The sequence below is a fragment of the Glycine soja genome, chromosome 19, assembly GCF_004193775.1.
Source record: "Glycine soja cultivar W05 chromosome 19, ASM419377v2, whole genome shotgun sequence".
Taxonomy (NCBI): domain Eukaryota; kingdom Viridiplantae; phylum Streptophyta; class Magnoliopsida; order Fabales; family Fabaceae; genus Glycine; species Glycine soja.
Window position 1 is genome coordinate 493,803 of NC_041020.1, and position 22,611 is coordinate 516,413.

Consider the following 22,611-nt stretch of genomic DNA (forward strand, 5'->3'; position numbering starts at 1 on the left):
AACAAATATCAAAATGATGATAGTTAAAAAATAATAAATATTTTTAAAGTTTGGTTTTTTAGAGATGACAATACATTGTCAGAAGGAAAATAATGGAAAAAAACATGAGAAAAAATTATTGAGATAAATAATCTATCAAATTTTCATTAAAGTTAATTATTATTATAGAGGTAGAAGAAAACAAAATAATACAAAAAAGGGTCAAAAAGTATATTAACACAAATTAGAGATAAATAAAAAGATCAATTACTTGCCTCATGGTCCACAAACAACTTTTACGCAATGTACATAGAGTTGCAACTCTTTCACTTGCCCGATCCTCATGCAAATCTTACGCAAAATGTTGATACAGAGTTCCAACTTCACTTTGTTTGACACTTGGCTACTTAAGATCTTCTACTTTTTCGAGAAAAGTAATATGAACATATGAGTAACCAAAATAAAATTAAAAGTGGTTGCACATGATAAGCTTTTTCCAAATATAAAATACAATCTTTTATGTAAATAAGAATTTAAAGTAATTGAAAATAAATAGGAAATGAAGATGGATAGAGAGAGAAGGAGATAGCACAAACCATGCAATCTCTGTTTGCTTTACACCTTTCAAGTGGTTTGCGTGAAGGTGTTGTGGAATGGGAGAGAGAAAAATAAAGGCATAGGTGTATTTGCTTTGAACGAAGCAACTTATATACCAATTAAAATGTGTTGTAGGAGTGAGAGAGAGAAAAAAAAGGCCAGAAGCAATAGGTAGTTTATGGAGCTGGATGAAAAAAAAAAACCTAAAAGGAAAATGGGAACTTGAGAGAGTAAAAGCATTTGTGGATGCAGTTAAGGATTACCAAAAAGAGTAATTTATGAAGAATTTAAAGGATAATTTTGTCTAAGTAAATGTGTAATTATATTTCCTTTATATATTGTTATAGATATAAATTATAATTTTAGTTATAAATTTTAAATTATTATAATAGATTAAAAAAATAAAAAATCATAAAATCGAATCAAACCAAATAAAAAAATTGATTTGAGTTAATTCTAATTTGATGTTATATTTAAACTAAATCCCATCTTAATTTATGTTTGTTATTCGGATGACTTTTTATCTAAAAATTAAACCAAATCATATCACAATACTCATACAATTTATAGTTTATGTGTAAAACTTCAAAGAGAATAATTACGAGAAAAGCTGAGACAAAGAGAAATTGCATATCAAAGAATACCGACTCTAGATTACACTTTCACTGAATTAGATTATATTTATGTTTAATCATGTCAACAGCATTGTACTTGTTTTTTGGACTAGACTTTAGAGTGCATTTTCAAATTAAACTACTTTATACTATAATTATATTAATAGTATATATATATAACGACTGAGAAGAGTAAGTAGTTATATTTACTTTTTTTTTATTAAGTTTCTGTATTTTCATATAGTCTACTTCCTTACCACTTTGATAGATTAATGATGAATTTCATAAGGATTAAGTTCTATTGCATGATGTGTTACTTTTTGTACCACTTTAGTGGGTTAAGTAATTAGTGTGTTACTTCCTTGGTTATTTTTGTCTTGAGAGGAAGTTTGATTAAGATATATATATATATATATATATGTGTGTGTGTGTGTGTTTTTTTATCTTGATTAATTTGAGTGATTACAATATATTTTTTGCCTTTTGCTTTGTTGGAATCAAAAGCCTTAAACCTCTCGTATTGATTATGGGAATCATAATCGAACATTGAGAGTTGCATTCGAAATTCCTTGTATGTATTGCAGCTCCATTCTTAAGTTATCGCACAGCTTCTCTCTTTCGCATTTTCTGCACACGTGTGTGATTGCATGTGAGATTCATTGCCTTTTATTTTTTTTTCTGAATTTCATAGGTAAGGTAATGTAAGGTTGATATGTGTCCTATATGCACGTGTATTTTTTTCTGATTCTTTTTATTCCTGCATTTGTACTTTTATTACTGCACACAAACTTTTTCTTTTTCTAGAATTGTAGAAATATATCATCTATTATGGTAGTTGTTCAATGGTTTCTTTTCTCTTGCATTTCAGGTATCGGTTACGATGTATTAGTGGACATGTTGAAATATATTTTTCTCCAACACATGTTGTTAAGATAAGCATATCCAGTGAAAAGAAGAATCTACCTGCTGGAGAATTCTGGTTAGATTGAGAACACGATGAAACAATTAACCTAATTGAGATAAATTCAGCTCATCAGGACTCATTGAATAGATGGTAAGTTAGAATCTGATCAGAAAGTTATCAATTGCATTTGCAGCTGCTAATTTGGTCCTTTTTCTTTCCATTTGTTATGCTTCAAGTAACGTAGAGGATCACTATTTATTTGTTTCCCCAGGGTGTGCTTGTTCAGAAGGATGCACGTCTCCTACGTGATTTACGAATAATGGCTTATTTCAAACAGTGCTTTTCTAGTGATTCAAATATTTCTACAATCAAGGAACTTGCACATGCCTTGGCCTCTCACTGTCCTTATGAAGTTCCAATTGCAAGCATAAAGATTCGACATCTTCATTGTGAGGTTGGCTTAAATTTACTTTTTACCTTTCTGATTATGAGTTACACTACACCTCAGTGCAAAAGTATGGCTTCTACCTTGTGATTTGTGATGGTTTAGAAGTTTAAGTTGCATACATCTCTAACCCTTCACATGCACCACAATAGTGGAGTCTTGTGACTGAGTTGCCCTTTATAAGTTTGATTTTGAACTTTTGATGCATTTGGTCCATTTTTTATTCTAATCCCACTTGATTTTCAAATCTTTTTGATATAAATATGAATATTCTAATGGTAAGCAGAACAATTTTTTTTATGGTCTACCCATATCTTTGTAGGTCCCAAGCTCTGAAATATTCTTCAGTTTGAATGCTACCATTGTTGGCTTAGCCGTTGATTCTGAAGGACCTGAAAATTTACCTTCGTGTCTTGGTCTTGGTAGGTTATTTGATTACTGAATTCTGAAATGTTTCAGTTTCATTATGTCTTGCTCTGAAACAGAGGATCATTTTACTGAAATACTTCTGCAAAATTAAAATTTCAGATTTCAAAAGCTATTTAGGTGGTATTGTATTGCAAAACTAGCTGAAAATGCCTGATTCTGTGTTTTTCAAGTCTTGAAAACTTCAAAATGCCTGGTAAACAAAATGGGAATTATAATTTTTGTAAAAAGAAAAATTAAATTATTGAACTTGATAATCAGTTATAAACGTTGGTACACAAAAAGAATGGGAACTCATGTGCATTTGTGAGTTAGCTTCATTAGATCTTGTATGCCTGTGTATTGGTTGTAACAAGTTTACCAGTGTCTCTTAGCTTTGTAATATATCATACTTCCATAAATGCAAAAGATAAAAAAAAAAAAAGTGTATCCATGATGGGAACAAATCATACAGATATTGTTCTAGTTGAGTAGTTATGCATTTCAATAATTCTAAGCATATTCATTGTTAAACACATCTTGATTTCTTATGTTTCAGGGATTGTGAGGGGAATTGACATAGTCAAAGCTATGCTTTATGTCATTACTCCCGTGCCACATAATTCTCTCGAAAAAGTCAACGTGTTGCTACAGGGTTATATCCAAATTCCATCTTGTTTATTGCAGGCAAGATATTGTTTTACATTCTTTTGCTTTCTTAGCGTAATCTTGTAGAAATGAAAGATAATACGTTTAATGTTTATCCAAACTACTTTCTTTTGTTGTCTCACGACCTTCTTGCTAGTTGTTAGAATGTGTTCTGTTAAACATTCCTGTCTAGGAGCAAAATGCTGCCTGTGAGAGGCAAACAAAGACTAAGTTAGATTAGTTTTTTTAGTTTTAGCCAATATGATGTGAATATGTTTTGCAAGAGTTGTCCCAGGTTTCTTGTGGTCTCTACCAGCCAAAAAGGGGATCTTGTAGGTTTCTCTTTTGGTCAGTACAACATTGCTTCTCTTTTCTTGTCCATGGTATGTTTGGTTTGGTTGTTTAGGATTTTCTATGGTGATATTTTTCTCTTCTCTTCTCTTCTTGGTGATACCTTCCTGTTAAAATGCATTGCAGCTTCTCTTTTATCTGCCTGTTTGGATGCAGTCTTAAATAGCGGCCATTCATAACACTAGATGTCTTAAAAATTTCGGATGAAGAATGTTGTTCACTTGTTTGTTTGGTTCTGAATATTGATCAAGGGTTTTTGTGATTTGTGTGGAGTTCTAGTTGCCGGTTCATTTGCAAGTTAGACCTGTTAGAAATTTTATAATTGTTAATTAATTAGTGTGAGTTACATATTATATTTATCATTTATATTGAACTATTATCAAAAATTAAGATAGGCTTGATAAGTGGAAACTAATTTGACTGGAATAATGAGAACTCTAATAGGTTAAAACACTTAAAGTAAAGTTATGGTCCTTAAGATATCAAATCAGAAATTGTATTCTATTCTTTTCATCTGATGAGAAATCTAAGGTCCCAATTTGGTTGAGAAAAAACACAAAACCAATAATTTTTTAGACTCATCAATTATTAATTTCCCTGCTTAGTATGGATCTAATTATTTTTCACAATCTCTTTTGATAATCTAACTTAATGTGTTTCGGTTAATTATTGATATTTTATTAAGATTCCTACCATTTTAAATAAGACCAGTGTTTTTTGTCTTGTGTTTGTGGGGTTTCTTACTTTTAAGAAGGAGGCAGAGAATTAGAAAATATTTTAAGATATAATTAGATTATCTTAGAACATCTTTCTTGATCTGTTTATTTGTATTAGTAGATCTATTCTTTATTGCTGATGGGGCTACTTGACCAATTAGTATAAATGAATAAGTTGAGATATTGCAACACATAATACATCTAACAATGATATTTTCTGATTATTATTTCTGTTTCCCAGTGTCATGATTAATTAATGCATGTTTCTTGTCATATTATAATAATGACTTTTTTTTATCAGGTTCAAGGATGCATCTCACTTTACATGTCAGCAAATACTTTGACTTTGACTACAAACTAGTTATTCATGTGTTGCCAAAGAGTAACGTATATTGTAATTTACATATGCCCCAAAGCATTTTTTTTTTCTCTGTTCATGAAAATCCAATTTTGTTTTCGGTTTATTTATATACAGTTACTATTACTTGCGGTATGTTTAATTCCTTTAAAGCTTTGGAATGTGATGGTCAAGTTTGACAAATGTCATTTGAAGAATATGGTCCTTGATTTAAGGTTCTTTGCATAGAACAATGGATGGACTTTTCAAATTTCCAGTGTTGAATGAACTGATACAAATAAGCAAGAAAACAGTTTTTTTTTTGTTAAATAGAAATTACAGTAATGTTATGTTATTTTTATTTATTTTCTATTTTTAACGACATGTACGGAGAATGGAAATAAAAAATTATCTTATATTCAAATATTTAAAAATAGGAAATAAATATTATTTTATTGTTATTTATAAAGTTAAGGAGTTAAAATAAGGTTGTTTTCTAAATTAAAAATGTAAGTTCTTAAAATAGAAAATAACTTAAAATAAGATGGTATTTATACAATCAGCAATTAAAATATATCCATTAAAAATTAGAACAATGATAAGTTAAGCACCTAATTTAAAATAATAAAATAGGTAATAGAGACATTTGTACGAAAATAGGTAAAAATAAAAAAACTATTTATGTAAAAGGTGTGCTATGAAAATTATTTACATGAAACGAATGTTTTCGGTTATAATTATATTTGATGTAAAAAAAATGATTTTTTTACAATATGCCAAGTAACTATATAAGGGAATGTCTTCATTTACCTTGAGACAATCACAACCCTACTCGACACTCAGTCAAGTAATGAACTTGATGATCTAATCTACAAAAATGAAAAAAGTAAATAAATCGGGTATGCCACTAAAAATTGAAATTATGCATGAGAGGGAAAGTAAAGGAGAATGACCATGATGTCCATGACAATAATGAATATTGAAGGTGGGGCTTTTGTAAATACACCAAACTCCCCTCATGTGTATATATATATGTATTGGTCTCTACGCCATGGTAGTGTCATATATATTGGTCTCTAATTAATTCAGAGTACCAAAGCAATTATGTGTTGTGGGGGGCTAACATGGCTATAGCTACTTTATCAAAATATCTGGTTCATTTCCACAATACAGTGCCATGGTTACTTTTTGTTGCTTTTTTCTTCTCACGTTTGACTCTTTTTTGGAGGTGAAGAGGCTTTGTTCACCTTGGATGTTAAGGATATGTTTAGCTTAGAGGAAAAAAGTGAAAAAGAAAAGAGAAAAGAAATTAAAGAAGTAAAAAGTAAGATTGTTTTCTAAGATAGTATGAAGGAAAATAAAATGAAAGAAAGTTAAGAAAAAGTCTTTCTCCTATTTTGGTTATGCAAAAAGCAGAAGAAAATAAAAGAAAAAAGTATATACGATAAGATAAGGAATTTATAAAATTGATTTTGATTAGAACTAATTATTTAAATGGTGCCACTTATGTTTTGTATTTTTATTCTAAGAAAAATATAGTAGTAAAATCCAATATATAATTTTTAGTTAACCCAAAAGTTATACAGACTTACTTCAATTAAAAATTAATTACTAAACGTGAGACTAAACTCTTGTCTTCACCATGTATTTAAAACTCTAAATGAATCCACGTTCAACAAAAGTTACAATGAGTATATATATATATATATATATATCACATGTGTCCTAAAAAAGTAGTGCATGAGTCTTGTATGTATTGGAGATGTGCATCTAAACACACACTAAATCATGTTATATAGTATTTGAATGTATTTTTATCGTACACACTTACACGGCATTTGGTTATACATTTGGTATGCCGTTTCTCACATTTAAAGAAAAGCTAATTAACAGTTACAATACCACGTTTTATTTAATAAATCAATGTAGTTTCACGCGTTTGTAAGTCTAATCATGATGGTTAATCAGCAAGCAAGCAATGCAATTAGGGGTTTCATTTTTCCGAATTCATCTCCTTCATCGTCTTTATTTATTTGGCACACTGTTTAGTTTGTTTGAGAAGTTTTTTTTTTTTTTTTTTATCTACACTAATGGAAGATAAGAGTTTATAACATTTGTGCATCTTATTCAACGAACCCATGCTGAACTCAATCTCTTAAGCAAAATCTCAAATTGAACTTTGTGGATTAAAAAAATTTAATTAAAAGAAAAAAATCTCAAAAAAAATGATCAATTAAGTTTTTTAACCGACACTAATTATATTGATAAAGTCAATTAATACTTATAAATAACATGATATCTAACACCAACAAAAAAAACTTGTTTAACCAATTAAATTAGAGCTCATATTAATATTTAAGAGGTTTTATTAGCCTCTTGTATGTCTTGAGTTTACCCTTTTGACCCTATTGCTTCATCTAAGCATGGGATATATGGGTTCGTTGTAGTATTCTATATGTATTGCACCACTTGCTTTGTCAGCAACTGTTGTGGCTGCCGGAGGTGTTTCAGCTCTTGCCTATCATCCATGGAATATATTTATGGGCCACCAAATTAATTTTATAGAAAAGTGACCATAAAATATAAGGGGCCCTCCATTTGTTTTAAATGGAGTTTGATATTTAAAAAACATGTTAATAGTCAATTTGAGATAGGGTTTTTGTTTCTAAATACATGACAATATATAGGCAGTTAATCCTTGTCAAGCTAGCCTGTACATATGCCAATTGTCAAAGTCTTGGCAATATTATGTGTGAGGATTACTAACTAGAATATATTTGGGTCCCTCATTTTATGTTCCTTTTGAAACTCTACACAATGCATTTGTATTTAATGGTTGTGTAGGGTTATATATCTCATCTATTAAAAACAATCATATTTGAATTAATAAAATTATTATGAACGATCCTCCAATCAAGATAAAATAATTTCACAGTAATTGATTTAGATGTTGAATGATCTTGTGGCTTACGTTTAATAAATTCTTATTTATATAATTCTTTTTTATAATTGAAATTATATACTGTTGTTTATTGTAAAAGATCCTCATACCACATTTGATATTAATAGGAAAAAAGACAAATTTAACACAAATTGATTTGGATTATTTTGGGAAAATGTTAAAAATATGTTATTTTAATTTATTTTAAAATTGATTGAAAATGTTTTAGAATATAATATAAGATGAATATTAAAAGAATTCAAAGGGTTGGTATAAGCTAGACTCAAATGCTTTCACATCAGTGAGAACCATTTGTTTAATGATAAAATAACATATAACATATACTTGATTCCTACAATGGGTAAATTTTTAGAATTAATTCCTGATCTAATAGATGGTTAGGATGACTTGAGATAACAAAAGATGAATACTAAAAAAATATAAAAAGTATAATAATTGAAAATAAAATATATAATCTAAATAATTGATCTATAAATAAAAAAATTATAAGTATTCAAAATTAATTGAAAACTAAAATTATAAAAAAAACCCAAAATATATTTTTATTCTATAAAATGAAATTAAAATTTGTATAAAAAGATCACCTAAATATGTTTCCTTATGTTATTTTATATTTTTTTAATTATTTCGATAAATAATTTTACTAAATACATGTGATTTAATATGCTAATTTAACAACTTTCATTTATCAACTAATTTTTCAACTTCTAGTTATTTCAACAGCCATAACTTATGAGTAAGTCTTATGGGGAGAACTGGGTCAATATCTTCCCAAATTCTTTTTTTTTTTTGCAGCAATCTGAAAAATGAAATTATATCATTCTTAGGAAAACATTGTACATTTTTTTAAGTGGCAAAAATTATTTACATAAGTTAGGTGCTAGATTAAATGATATATACATATATATATATATATATATATATATATATATATATATATATATATATTATAATCTAAATGATATATTTCTTTATAGTTTTTTAATTAATTAGGAAAATAATTGAGAGCATAACTGCATAAGCTAAGCATTCTAAACATGTTTGATGACTAATAAATTATTTAACTAAAATGATTTGATCCATTTTCATTTGGTATTTTTCAGAACCTTGTCATTTATCATATAGCCAACATTATCCGTATAACTGTTTGTTTGATTTGTTTCTTCTATCCTAATCACGATTTCTTTAGATAATATTTTTTTTTAATTTTAAATTCTTATTAATATATACTGCGTTTATCATATTTGTTGCTCTTCATGCCCAAAAAGAAAAGAAAAAAAATACTCGGTGGAAGAACCTATTAGCCTGATTTCTTTCTTCGTTACGAACATTTTGCAATAACAAATATAAACCCAAACAATCCCAATTTAATGTATGATTTCTCCTCCAAACTCTGAAAAAAGTAAAAATTATAAAAAAAAAATCCAAGTTTATCATTATTTTTTTCGACACAAAGCTTTTGCTTTGAATCCAGTGATTGGATTTACTAGTAGGTGAGCACGAGCATGTGTAATTCAGTGATACGGTCTATCTTTTGGTTGATCATATCCTTTGCAAAATTAATTTTTAATTAAAGAGATATCTGATATAATATAAGTGATTTCTTTATGTTTGGGAATCATAGTTTTTAGAATCATAAACGAGAAAAATTATGATTTTTAAGAATAACTAAAATTAATGAAGGAATTGAACATAAATGATTTATATGATAGATTTAAGTTTCAATCATTTGATTATTATTTGAGGTTAACTTTTTATGAAAGTAATTTTTAATAAGATTTTATTTATTTTTTGATTAAATTTCATATTAGTCCAAGATTCTTTTCGCTTGAAATTTATTTAATTGATCATGATTTTTTTTCTAAAAATACTTATATTTTTTTTTTGTAAATACAAGAATAACATTGTATTTTTTTTCATAAAGTTTAACCATTCATCATATCAAATAATCAAATAAGAGTAATCTGATAATTTTAGCAAAATATTCTTTAACTTGGAAAAAATTAGATTCTTATCTCTCATTGAAACAATTTTATGAAGAAAATAGTTGAAAAAAATGTTATTTTTAAAACAAAGTAAATCAAACATGTCTAATTTTAGATTTTCAGAAAACTGAATTTTTTTTTCTGGTACCCAACTGTCTCTTAAATTGATTTCTGTTAAAATTTATTTTACATTAAAACAATTTATGTAAGTACAATTTTTTTAATTTAATGTAAGTATTATTTGAAATTACTTTAACTCAAAAATCATTTTGAAATTCAGAATTAAATCAAGCATGTAACTTTTTTTTTATTATCTAAAATAATATTATAATACCAGGACAGCTGCGGAAACGACGTCGTATGGCTCCCCTTCTTTCTTCTCTGTCACGCCGGTCTTCGTGCCCAGCACTGTCTCTGCACAAACAACACCACTCCCTAGAAAAACTTATTTAATCAATTAACAAATAAATAAAAACCCAAGGTCAAAACGGGAAATTCCACCCCGAAAACTAAACGCGGGAAAAAGAGCCGTTGCTGCCCAAACCAATGAAATTTTGGCGCCAAAACCACAGCTTCACTCCCTTCTCTCTGCCCGTAAAAACTTCGGGCACCCCTCTTAGTCTCTCTCACTCTTTCTTTTTTTTTTTTTTTCTCGGAAAATTCATACTTTCCCACGAAAAAACCTCAAGCTCAAAACAAATACATACACCTCCTTTTATTATTCCTCTCTTCTCTTCATTCCTTCGTTCATTCCCTCATAAAAACCTTTCAAGTTTCACTCTTTCTCTAACCTAAGGAAAAAAAAGCCTTTTTCTCTTATTCCTTCATTCTCAACCAAAAAAAGCTGAAACCTTTCACACGAGGTTCCTTTTTTCCGACATGGGGTTCTCGCATTCGGACTTGGAATCGGAATCCAAGAAGTGGGTAATTGCCGGAATCGGTGTTTGCTCGCTCAAACCCATCAAAACAAAGCGCGTTGCTGGCGGCGGTGACAACGAAGAAGAAGAAGAAGAAGAAACGCGTTCCACGACGCCGACGGCGAAAGAGGCGAGAATACCGGAAAAGTTGCCGTGCCCGCCGGCGCCGAGGAAACGCCGACCACCGTCAAGGTGTGGTAGCAACGGTGGCGGTGGTGGTGTGAGAGAGTTCTTCACACCACCTGATTTGGAAAGTGTCTTCAAGTGCCATGTTGAGAAAGCCAAATGAATGGTTCCACCTCATTCAACTAACAACAACAACAACAAAGCAAGGTTTTAGAAGAGAAGAATTGAGGTGTACTTAGTATTTGGTCTTGGAAATTTGGTTCCTCTAAAGTGAGTAATTTGAGTTTCATAAGGTCCCATATATAGTATAAAAGTAAGTAATCTCAGTCGTTAATGATAAAATTATTAGTTAATATTGCGTGCACGTACATAACAAATTATGTATGTATGTGCTCGTTATATTAGGTGCACATACATACACGATAAATTGTGTATGTGCCCGTGAATTAATGAATGGTTAGAATTACTTACTTTATTCCAGAGGGGTCAAATTTTTTGTTCTGGATGCTTGTTATTGCTCTTTCTTCTTTTCCTAGCAAAAAAGGAACAAGAACTTGTGTATAAAGTATGAAGAAAAAAAAGATGATATTTAGAAGTTAGAAAGGAGTATTGAGTAGTTTTTTGTTTTGTTTTTTTTTTTTTAATTTTGATTAGAGGCTATTATGTAGTTTAATTAGTTCTGTTTTTTTTAATTATCAATGAGAAGCTTTAAATATTATTTTGTGATCGATTTTGCTAATGTTTGTGTGAACTGAAATCATGGGATTCCTATGTGATAGTGTTGACACATAGCTAGTGTGGTGTTTTGGGTTTGCGTGCTTTTTTTTCCTTCTATGTGCAGTGTTGGTTCACACATGTGTTTTGAGTGACGATTGATTCTATATTCTAGTGCAATTTTTAGCCTTTTGAAGAGGGTGTGGTGAAGTTTGGTGCAGCTATTGTTTCCGTTTTTGGGATAGGTTGGTTTGTTTCTCTACTTCTGTTGCTCAATTTATTTTGCTGTTGCTGCTGGATACCTAATTGTTAGGTGAACATGGTATGTATTAAACCAAAAACTGGTACCTAATATCTTGTCCCAGTTTGGTTTACTTAATGTGAAACTGTTAGACACATGGGTGCAGAAGTTGTAGTTTTTGTTTGACAGCAAAAAAGTTTCTAATAAAATTGTGCATCCCCTGAATCTGTACTAATGTAACATGCCGGTCCCTGTTACTCTAAAATCTAAATCTTCAGAAGAAGCTTTTTCTGACTCTATTCTTTCTTTGCCTCATAAATTAAATTATCTTTCTCTCTTTAGTTTCCCTCCTATTCTCACCTCAAATATACTCCTGAGAAAATCCCTCCAGAAACTGGTTATTTGTTCAGTTTTAAGGAATAACTGATTTTAAAAACACAAATAAACTAATCCAAATACTTCAAAACAAACAATACTGAAGGGAAAAAATCTTATTTTTATTTATTTATAGGAATTATCTTAATCTTATTTTTATTTATTTATAGGAATTAAAGATAATATAGAGATATTTACCGTATTCACATGTTCTATTCAATTAAATGAGTTAAATTTTTTATGTTAAAGTTAGTTATATGAATTATATGATGATTTTCAGTTAAATTAAATAGCATATTTTCAGAAATATATTTATTGCAAAATTTCTCTAAACAGTTTCTTTTAATGCCATTTTTGAAGTCTCTATTTACATGGGTTCAAAGATGATGTAATTGCAGCCAATAGTCTAGTTACGGAACTAAAGACCATACAAATAATAGTGGTGCATATCTTTTTATTTTTTATTTTAATTTCTCTACAAGCACAACTTTCAAAACTCAGGAAACACTAATTCTAAGTACAAGTTTCATAAAAAAATGTACAAGGGTTTTACTTTCTCAATCTTAAATTGCTACTTCTTTACTCTTTAGTCTTTACCCTTGAAAAATGATTCTGTTTTTTTTTTTTGTTTTCTTTTTCACAATTCTTAGGATATATATGTTTTAGGAGGAAAGATAGATAGGAAGAAAAATATATGAAAATTGGGTATAAAATTAGTATAGAAAGTAGAACCTTAAGATAAATACAATGAAAAGGAAAGAAGAGAAAAATATAAAATAGATATAGAAATTACAACATTAAACAAGTTTAAGAGTTGTACTCCTTCCACTTATTGGGACTCCTAGGTTTCAACTCACCACTAAGCCCCATACACAAAAGTCATAAACACAAGCGTGTATTGTGTACATGGGGTCTAAAGCTGCCTTACCCATGTAAAAGTAGAAAAATCTTTTCAATGGCTAAGATGTTGCACAAATTTATAGACCGTGACAAATTAAAATCAATCTCTTCCAACCTTATATTTAGTCCCAAGTACCTTTTAAACCCTCTGCCACTCTTGCTTTAATCTTCTTCTATGCCCCACCACACTACTACGGCCAACAAGGTCAAGTTCCTCATAACACTCCTTAGATTATTAAAAGCGGAAATAATCAAGGGAAGTACATTAGATGATTAGAATCCTATGCAATTCTTGTTACTGTTCCAAAAGAATGGTTTAAGCATATAATATACTCTCTTCGGGGTCTTGAATATAAACAACAAGAATATCTTATTTTTTAGTCTTAAATATAAATATATTTTAATTTTTTTTATGTCTCATTTAATGAGTTTTATTTCTAAAATATTTTTTTATTTATTAAGACTAAAGATTTTTTTATGTTTGATATTAATTCTAATGAATGATGATTTAGGGGGAAATATATATTTTAATTAAAAATAACATAATTTAATAGAGTTAATTGATTTTGTTAATAAATGTGATATATATATATATATATATATATATATATATATATATATATATATATATATATATATATATATATTCTTATAGTTGAGACGGGATGGAGTATAAATTATCATTGACGCTCTTGTTGATATTAGGTATTAGATTTGTGATTTTTGTGGATGAGATTTTTTTGGGCATGGTCCTATCATGTACCCGAATCTTTAATTAGTTTAAGGAGTAGAGAGGATACGGTTTGCATGAACAAGGGATTTGTTTAAAAGGTGATGATGATAGAGCTTACCTAATCTGAGGTTCTCTTTGGTGTTGAATAATAAGAAAGGCTTTTCTAGGGATTAGGATCCTTTTAAGAAAGCACACAGTAAAGTTGTATGTAGTAAATGTGGTCATTTTGGATAGCTCTTTGCCACATTGTGGTCATTTTAGAATTGGATTTGCAATGGGGGTTTTTCTACCATGATGACCTAAATGGGTACCACATGACTCTTTCCTATTAGAAAATAAAAAATAAAAATTCTCTTCCATATTACTTTTGACTTTGCCCCTTGCTTCCTTCCAGGAAGCAACTCCTTGTCTAATAAGATTTTTGTTTTTGTTATATTTATTTATGAAATCACATTCTTAGTAACAAGCCAAAATAGTTAGGATTACTAAAATATTAACCCTTATATAGCTTTTACAACATAAATCTGCTGCTGCTTGTCAAAATCAATTTACCTTAATTTAAATTCCAGCCAAGTCTACAAAATAGCTAGTGCCTGCAGCCATGATGTCAGAAGTTACTATATCACTTGTAAAAGAATAGGCAAACCGACATTCTAAGATTCTATTTAAGAAACAAAACTAATAATTCATTCTTAAAATAAAAAGAAACAATAATAAATATTGAGTTTGGCTTCTTCCATTGGGTTGATCAAGTATTTAAGATGGACTCAAAAGCAACATATAACTTATATTCAAATGTAGGGTAAAATGTGTTTAATTAGATCCGTTAAGATTTAGCAAAAAATAATTTTAGTTTATGTCATAATTGGGGTTGTGACAGTTGTCTCTATATATTTAAAATGATAATTTATGTGAAGTTGACATTTTAACTCCAACAACTTATGATTAAAGTCAAGTTAAATACGAATGAAGTCTAATTTAATTAGTTTAGTAAAATGCATGAATTATATATTTATCTTTAATTTCTAGGAAAAAAAGTCAAAAAGTTAGATTCTTAAAAACAAGGTTAAAAAAAAATTAGGTTTATTGACTTATATTGATTGACTTGATGGACTAGGCCGAGCTCTTAATAATAAGATCGGGAGCAAATTAGGTTTGTTTGACGGAACCTAATTAACCTTTATTTTTTTTATAAATTTAAATATATTTGTTTAATTTTTATATTAAATATTTTTTTTTATTTTCAATTAAGAATGAATATGCCCAACATAAGATTAAAGATTGGACTAAGTCATTAAATCCTGAGTTTAAAGGAAATTTGATCAAATTAACTTGGTTCGGTGCCACTCTTATTCCACGAGATTAATATTAAATTATCTAATTTTTAATTTTATCAACTTTTAAGTATTTCTAAAATGTGAGTTTTGTTCTTGATTCATGATTGGGACAAAATCTACTCATTTTTTTTATAAAAAAGTTGAGAATTAAAATTATTATTTTTAAAATGATGGTATTAAAATGAATTCTGACTAAATTGAGAGACATAGGCTAAATGCTCTTATTTTTTCAGCATTAATTAATATATAAATAAAGATAATTCTCAACCTGGCCTTCACAAAACAATTTCAACTTTAGTTTCATGTGTGAGAGTGATTTTGATACATGCAATGACATACATGCATCAGCAGAAAATCAAGCATAAGACACGTGAGTGAATGTTTTCATATACTAGGTGATCGATCTTCGTTGGATAAATTAGAAAGGAACATTTTTGTAGCTTTCGATTTCTCTTTTCCTAATTGGAACTAACCAAGCAGTCATTTTCGTTAAAGATACAATTCCTGAGTTATAGTGTCCATCAATATCATTGATTGGATTTTGTTTTCCTGAGAAACGAGTTAGTGGTTCTCAATATTGTGAAAGCTCTTAACTAGCTAGTTCTTGGACCTACGTGTCCTCAAGCTATATATTCTTTTGTGGGGACTCAAAATATATCCAAAGACAAAAAAATAAAAAATAAATAACACATGTGGACCATTTTGTTGAATAAATTTTTACTCCCATGTGGTGTAACCCCACCATTCGAAACAAATGAGATTAAGCATTGTACATTGGTGTTTATAAGGGCATTTTCAAAGGAAAATTTTTAAGTGGTTTCTTAATTTTTTTTTTTGGTTCTTATAGTATTATATATATATATATATATATATATATATATATATATATATATATATATATATATATATATATATATATATATGTTATTATAAGAAATTCATACACAATTTTATTCCAATGACAAGAAATTCTAGAATTTTTTTTATAAAAAAATATATTTTTATTTTTTCTTAATTATGATATTGTTATTTGTTAGATAAATATTAATTTTTATTATTAAGAAATAATTTCTTATAATTTCACAGAATATCTAAATCTTATTTTTTTTTAAAAATTTCTACCACATAAATTTACTTCAATAGAAAAGAAATTGTATCTTCACTTAAGAAACCTTTCAAAAGAAACTCTCATCAGAATGCTATAAGATTGTTTTCAAACCTCTATTATTATTTTTTATTATAGACATACTTAAATGGACTTGTGCTGATGTTTAATTATGAGAAGGATTGAATATTAAATCTATTATTATTTTATCCTAATCTCAATTGTGTTTTTGCTCTAGGAATTCAGGTTGAGGAAAATGCATATCTCTGCTTCAATATTAACTAATTAAGTACTATCCCAAAAGAGTTGGCTGACAAAAGAAAAAACTATCCCAAAAGAATAATAATTTATAAGAATCGGTTGATTTAAGTTTTAATAGAATTAATTTTAAGAGAATTGAATTTGAAGAATTGAAGTTTAAAAAACTTGTATTTAACAATAATTTTAAAAAATAATTTACATTAAAAAAATACATGTAGTGGATCTTCTTCCTCGAGGCTGTGGTTATTTGCTGTTGCAAGAATATGTCGAACTTGTCTATGTTTATAATGTTTACTTATTTCTCCGATCGAAGTCAGAATTCCTTTATTTTGATGAACCAAATAATTATTTAGACAAAACAATGTTTGTAAACTATGGGACTTAGAATTTCTTATTTGTCAAAAATAAAAAGATAAACTAAAATTACCTTTAAAATATAATTTAATTTATATACATTATTAACATAATTTATTTTTACACAAATATACAATAAAATGTTATTATATCACCATAACTTAGAACTTCTTAGTATTCTATGAATTAGTATTTTAGTGTGTGCACGGTGTCTAAAATAAATGTTTACTTTTATGTAAGGTTTAATTTGTGTTTTAGTCTTTGAATTTGAGGGTGTTTTTTTTTAATCCTTTAAATTTAAAAATATTTTTAATTCTTAATATAATAAATTAACACTTTAGGACGAGTTTTAACATTTTATATGAATTTTTTTTTAATACTTTGTGAAAGTTTTATAATGCAAATTTAGTGATTAAAAAATAAAAAATAATTTATAGCAACTAAAAATTGTCACAATATCAATTTATTAGGCTAGAGACTAAAATAAATAATTTGTCAAAATTTAAGAAAAAAAAAATTTTAAATCTCAGGGACTAAAACAAGTACACATATCAAAATTTAGAAACTAAATCAATAATTAAGTCTTATTTAAGACTAGTTTTGATACCAAAGATTAATTTTTATATTTATTTTAAAAGTTTTTGAAATCATTTCGAAAAAAAATGGATTGATTTTCCAAATTAAATCATAATATTGATTCATTTTAAATTTATATTTTAAAACTATCAAGAAAGAACTAAAAATTATATAAAATATCAATTTATTATGTCAATAATTAAAAAATAATTTGTCAAAATTCAAAAACTAAAAAAAAAAATTTAAATTTCAAGAAAAAAAAGAAGTAGACCTCCTAAGTTTAGGAATTAAAATAATGATTAAGTCTTTATATAATTAAAATTTATTATAAACAAATATTTTAATCATTAAATTATATTACAGTTAAAATTCATAGTAAATAAATATTTTAAATATATGCATTATTTTTAAATTTATAATGAATAATTTAAATTATAATATAAAATTCATATTTTAAAAAATATTAAAATTTATTTAAAAAATTAAGATAAAAGGAAAGAAAAAAAAGAAGATAGACACGCAATTAATAACTCGATCATTTTGAAGAGGTATATCCTTAAAATCAGGTCACTCAAAAGGTCCACTCTGGAAAAGTAAGACTTATTGACTAGAGCCCATTCAATGCGTGAACTGATATTTGGAGTATGTATTGATTAAGAGTTATTTTAAAAAGAAATAAAATTAACGGTTAATATTTTATGTTTGGTAAAGAATCCTTATATCGTTTAATAAATGTTTTTGAAAATTAAAAAATACCTCCTTTTTTGCAAAACTTTCACCCTTCTCTTTTAGTTTTCTTGGTTATTTATTTACCATGTAAATGATAGCAAAAATTACAACGGGCCTTGCATGCTTTAGATTAGGACTAACAACTATTAGGAGGTGAGTAATTCTATTTCCACTTTTTCCCCCTCTTTACCCTGTCTTGTTATGAAAAATAGTTTTCTAAATAGTTTTTTATATTTTAAAAACAAAAAAAAAAGAAACATAATCATGCCAAGAAAAAGACAAAGTAAAAATAGAATCATTCCTAAGAAATTGAAGGCGACATATTAAATAAAAACCCTTATAATATTTTTTTAAAGAAAATATCATTTTTTATAATTATAATGACATCTCTTTTAGTTTTTAGCAGCCCAATTTTTATAATTAATATGGAGCCTAAAAAATATTTGAAACGACATGCTTGAGACCCACAACCCATGGTCACTGAGAGCTTTCAAAATGCCAATTTCGATCGATAAAAAACAACAAATGAACAAAAACATCACATTTCGAAGACCAAGGCCATGTCATGTCGTCGCAGTTTGCAAAATAAACAGTGGGGGAAAAAATTAAATAACTTTGTCCAAAAATATATATTTTATTTTCAACTTTAACTTAAAAAAATTAAGCTAGCCATCAACACTCCAAATTTAAAGTATGAAAGTGTAACCTAACCATTAACACTCCAAACAAAATAGTAATAAAAATATTGTAAGACGTACAATTCAAAATTATTCTTATATAACGTGCTATTTGCACAGAAGTTTAGTAGTTATCCACTATAAGACTAAAAAATTTATTTTGACAATATAAAGCTTCTAATTTTTTGATCCACTTTTTTTCTCGTTAAAATACTATAAGAACATTAAATTAAATTAAAATATCCTTATATATCATTTGCAAATAACCTTTTTCCGTTTGCATGCCCCGACTCCACAGACCCCAGTCCCACACCTCAGTACCAGTTTCACTTATCAGGAAGATAAACTACATTGACTAAATAAATATACGTGACAATTTATTTATATAAATATTAGAGGGGAAATTTTGAAATGAAATAAAAGTAATAGAAAATAAAAATACTACATAAGTAGTTGTATATATAATTTTGGAGTTTAAACAAATACTAGTAATAAAGTAGAAGTGTGTATATGATGTGAACAAGAGAGTTGAAAAGGGTATGAGTGAAATTAATGTACAAGTACAGAGGGTGCAGTAGTTACTGATTATTAGGGTTTAGCAGTATGCCAAGATTCTCAGCCTCAATCTAGTAAGCACATAGCAGCAATGAAGTGACTTGTCACCACGGATTCTAGCCTCTGTAGCCTGCTCTTAACTCTATTACTCTACCCTATAACACTATACAACATACAACAAGTTACAAAACCCCTTAAAATTGTTACATTATGAAAATTTTACATACTATATACTATATGCTTTCATTACTCTTCCAATACTTATAATCAAAGTTACTCTTGCAATTTGGGATGTAAAATCTCACATTACATAAAAAGTTAAATTTCATATAAATAAGATAGACATGAATGTTAAAATTTTAAATTAAAATATAATATTAAATTCACTTATATAATTTACTCGATGTTCAATTGATAATTTTATTTTAATATTTAGCCCCTCCATTGTATAATATTTACGAAGCTAACAAACATTCCACACCCCTATGAATCCTTCATTGAACCTTAGGATACATAACCATATATGAGCCAAAGCATTAAAAAGTAGAAGTCAGTCAGTGTAGGGTACTAATTGTTGTTATCCAAAAACCAAAAAAAAAAAAATCCATTTATTCTGTTGTTTTGGTGTGAATTTTGAACCAAAACAAGTCGGTGGAATCCTAAAAGCACAATGTGAAATATGGTACTATGGTGCATTTAATTGAATTGGTATGGCATACACATAAGAAAAGAAAAGGGAAGGGTGGAGGAAAATGGACATAATTGGGAGGGTGGGAGTTATTAACTGTTTAGTATTAATTGGAGGTGGAAAAATGGAAAGAGATTAACGGGCAAAGTAGGAGGAATCCAATGTATGAAAAAAAAAAAAGTGGGAGAAGTAAGAGACTAGAGACACGTACACATGGGTCTCTGAGGAATCCTAAGCATATAAAAAGATTCTAAATTTGGAACCCCAACAGAGAACATGATGTGGTGTTACGTGTTACTCTCTCTCTCTCTCTCTTTGAATTTTGACTATTTTTTCTTTTTTGTTTTTGTTTTGGAGCTAGTAGTAGTTTGGTTGTGACGCGGTTTCAGTCACATCCTGCCCGAACTGCCCGTTAAATTTTGAAGCGGAGTCGGTTGGCGCCAAAACTGTAAAGAAGGCAGACACAAACATTGTTTGTGGCCCGCGAAATGCGGGCTGTGGCGGCTGTTGTGTCCCACAACAACAAAAATTTTCCATCTCATGCCCATATGAAATTACCCAATTGCCCTCTCTCTCTCCTCTGTCCTTTGTGGGACCCACCTCCTTCCTATCCTCACCGTCATAATGCTATAATCCAATAGCTTCTATAATCTAATAATCTATGCTCATTACATATTTTATTTATTTATTTCTTTGATTTTCTCCCCACTTCCGGATCATCATGATTTTCTTCTTTAAATTTTATTAGACATTAAAAGTATGGATTTATATATAAATAAAGTACTAGTACTAGTATGTAACATCACCAAAAAAAAAATAATATATAAAAGTATGTAACGGATCGTGAGTAAATATTGTACAAGTACATTCTACTATTATTCTATGTTACGTGCTCGAGTAAGTATGTTTTTTTTATGAGATGTTATATAAAAAATTGATTAACTAAATATGATTTTCCCACAATTTTTTTAACATGATCCATACATTTGTAACACTTGCATAAGCTTTTTTTTTTTTTTGGAAAAACAAGATTAAATTTTAGTAAAAATGTTAGTAAGAGTGACCCTGGCATTCATGTGTTTTTTATACAAATTTTCTGTTTCTATGATTGGTATTTGGCAGAAATGCTGCTATTGGTGGAAAAAGGAAGATTCATATTTAATGAGTAAGAAGGAATTAAAGTTAGGATTGCATTAATTAAAATTTATGAGGGTGTGGCAGAGGCACAGAGGGCAATCATAGTATATAATGACTCATAGCAACAGGTCCTTTCTACACTGAAATCATCATTGTGACATGGCTTGTCCCTCACTCACTTCCACGTAATAGAATAGGGTCACATAATTTCTTTATAGATGTGACAAACCGACACCTATGACCATGATTATAAAAATGCCCCTGGCCCAAACTATGCAATTAATTGAGTATTGTTACGTGCATCCAGCTAAATCATTAATACAATTAGATACAATTAGTGATTTTGTGATTTTTTCAAAGTGGTCATTATAAGTTTCATCAAGTTTTTTTTTTATTTTTTTTTCAAAAATATATTTTATAAATTAATTAAAAATTAATAATTCAAGTAGGAATTAAATCTATGATTTTTAAATTATTAGCACGACGCTTTAATCAACTGAGCTAATAGCGTAATTATGTTATAAAATAAATAATGTTGTTATATATAATACTAAAATTTTTAATATATATTTAATGCGCATGTAAATTCAAATAATAAATTTTGTGACAATTAATTTTGATATAATTCATAAGAATTATTTAATCTGTATATTTTTATAAATAAAAAATATTTACTATTAAAATAAATTAATTTATTAAAAAATTTAAGAAAACATTTACGGATTATATAATCCGTATGCATAATTCATATGAGTTATACGGATTCTATAATGCATAAAAACAAAAAATACTTAAGGGTATTTTTGGAATTCTGTTTTAATGCTGGGTGCACAAGCAATATGCCTGGTGTACATAGCAAAGCCCCAATTAATTGGGTCTGATTCATCGTGGTTACACTCCCTTGATGGGCTTTGTTGGTCTCCCAAACGTAACTCTCAAAAATTCATGACGGGCTTATGTAACTGACAAACCTGTCTTTCTTTTCAAATGGAAGGAAGACATAAAATAAAATGAAACAATGCTTATTCAAAACAAAAAAACTTAATTACTATCCTCCTTCCTTTTTTTATCTATCATTTAAGTTTATTTTGTAGAAATCAAAAAATAAATTTTCTTGATTTTGATAAATTAGTTGTAAAAATTTCCATTTCACCATTTTCTCTTTCTATTCTACAATAAATACATGTATAAATTAATTAAAGATAAAAAATAAAACTACTTAAATACATTATAAGATACAAAA

At 28.1% G+C, this 22,611-nt stretch overlaps 2 protein-coding genes across 2 annotated transcripts; both read left to right on the forward strand.

Annotated features, from left to right (window-relative positions):
* Positions 1-282: 282 nt before the first annotated feature.
* LOC114400362 (polynucleotide 5'-hydroxyl-kinase NOL9-like) lies at positions 283-3,833 on the forward strand. Its single transcript, XM_028362799.1, has 5 exons — positions 283-369; positions 2,366-2,548; positions 2,862-2,961; positions 3,504-3,631; positions 3,786-3,833. The coding sequence occupies exons 1-5, from the start codon at positions 283-285 to the stop codon at positions 3,831-3,833; spliced, it is 546 nt and encodes a 181-aa protein (XP_028218600.1).
* A 6,776-nt stretch (positions 3,834-10,609) lies between these two features.
* Positions 10,610-11,714, forward strand: LOC114399674 (cyclin-dependent protein kinase inhibitor SMR6-like). The gene has a single exon (XM_028361884.1). It carries the CDS (start codon positions 10,823-10,825, stop codon positions 11,147-11,149), a length of 327 nt encoding a protein of 108 aa, XP_028217685.1. The 5' UTR covers positions 10,610-10,822; the 3' UTR covers positions 11,150-11,714.
* Positions 11,715-22,611: the final 10,897 nt, after the last annotated feature.